The 1,703-nt window shown below is 37.6% G+C and overlaps 1 protein-coding gene across 1 annotated transcript; it reads left to right on the top strand.

The window, feature by feature from the left end:
• The first annotated feature begins 292 nt into the window (after positions 1–292).
• LOC139871481 (uncharacterized) lies at positions 293–1,030 on the top strand. Its single transcript, XM_071859188.1, has one exon. It carries the CDS (start codon positions 293–295, stop codon positions 1,028–1,030), a length of 738 nt encoding a protein of 245 aa, XP_071715289.1.
• Positions 1,031–1,703: the final 673 nt, after the last annotated feature.

The raw sequence follows: 1,703 nt of genomic DNA, 5'->3' as shown, positions 1-1,703 counted from the left end.
CATGGTGGGATGGGTTGTTTTAGTTCTTCTTCGGGTTTGGACCTTAAGAAATTCTCGGGACGTACTTGGCATTCCATTATCTCAATAAAACACACCCTAAACTCGTTAGGGTTTGATATCGTTAACGGGTTTATTAAGATTGTAGGTACAGGGACTGACACAAGCTTTTTGGGACGAAATTTGGTGTGGAACCGTAGCTTTCAAATTCAAATATCCGAGATTACATAGACTAGAATCCATCAAAACTACTCGTGTTGCCGACCGTATATTCTGGACTGATAACGGGCCTGTTATGACCTGGAATTGGGCCTCGAATCCACGGTGGAGGGCTGCTGCTGAACTCTCAAATCTAGAAAAGGACATGCTCGATTTAAACCAATTCTCAAACAAGCCGGACACTTGGACCTGGAAACACGAGAAGTGTGGTAAATACACTTCCTCCTCACTCTCAAACCTGTTAGTAAATGCCTTCGTGGCAAACAAACCACTACCCGAACCTACTGTGATCAATGCTCTAATCCTGCAAAAAATAGGCATCTTTATGTGGCGAATGCATAAAAATAAACTCCCGGTTAGGATCGAATTAGATAACAAGGGTATTGACCTCCACTCGGTTTTATGCCCGGTATGCGATGATTGTGTCGAATGCATTCAACACGCCATGATTTCCTGCAAATCGGCTGCAAGTGTTTGGGACAAATTACGTCGATGGTGGAACCTAGATAAGCTGCCTTTTGAAGTGTATTCGGATCTAATAGATTGCTCGATGTCACATATTAATTCTAAAACGGGTACGCAAATTTGGCAAGCGGTGGTCTGGATAACAGCCTATTTTATTTGGAAAAATCGAAATGCTAAAGTTTTCGGAAACAACGCTTCAAGCATTCCAAAGTTACTTTCAGATATTCAATCCAAGAGCTTCGAGTGGATTAATGATCGCGGTAGTAATATTGATCTTGATTGGCATTCGTGGGTTAACAACCCTTCTGCTTGCGCGCTTAATTTCAAACCTAAAGATGGAATAGGCTAAATTGTAGGTTTTTCTCTCCCGTATTTTATATCCGAAGCTTTGTCATGGGCTAAGTGGATGGGAGCTGAATTGCTTTGTCGCCGATTATTCTCGGTACTGTAATTCTCGCTTGCATTCGGCTTGATTTTCAAGTTGTTCCAACATTGTTTAGGATGTAGAATATGGGGGTTTTTTCTACAAATTTTTGAGTCTTTCCTTGTATAATTTGTCGAGTCAGTATCTCGGGTTGTCTAGATTCATTTTAGTGCTATATCATGTATAGGGCCATATAAGTTTAATACTTTCTCATTGTATCGTGTTGATTTTAATAATATAATTGTTGATCTTTCAAAAAAAAAAAAAAAATAGAGATGGCATATGTAATAAAACTATTATGTAACCTTCTTCATTTTGACTTCGTTATTTGATAACATGTAAAAGAAATCAGGAAAGTAGAGGTAAGGTGTATGTGACCATGTACACCATTTCATCCATCATGATTATGTTGTGTCTGAATATTTGACTTGTAGATTTTCTTAGTTGAAGTTTACAAGCTACTACAAACAGTTCCTAAGCTCCATATTTTATTTTGCTTTTTATATTTTAAATTAAGTAAATTAATCAAGTCTTATAAACCTTACTATAATTAGTAAGCTCCCTGAAATGAATATTTAACAGTTAATAAAAGGAAGAA

The sequence above is a fragment of the Rutidosis leptorrhynchoides genome, chromosome 10 (assembly GCF_046630445.1).
Source record: "Rutidosis leptorrhynchoides isolate AG116_Rl617_1_P2 chromosome 10, CSIRO_AGI_Rlap_v1, whole genome shotgun sequence".
In the NCBI taxonomy this organism is placed as follows: domain Eukaryota; kingdom Viridiplantae; phylum Streptophyta; class Magnoliopsida; order Asterales; family Asteraceae; genus Rutidosis; species Rutidosis leptorrhynchoides.
This window is presented reverse-complemented; position numbering and strand designations above follow the sequence as displayed.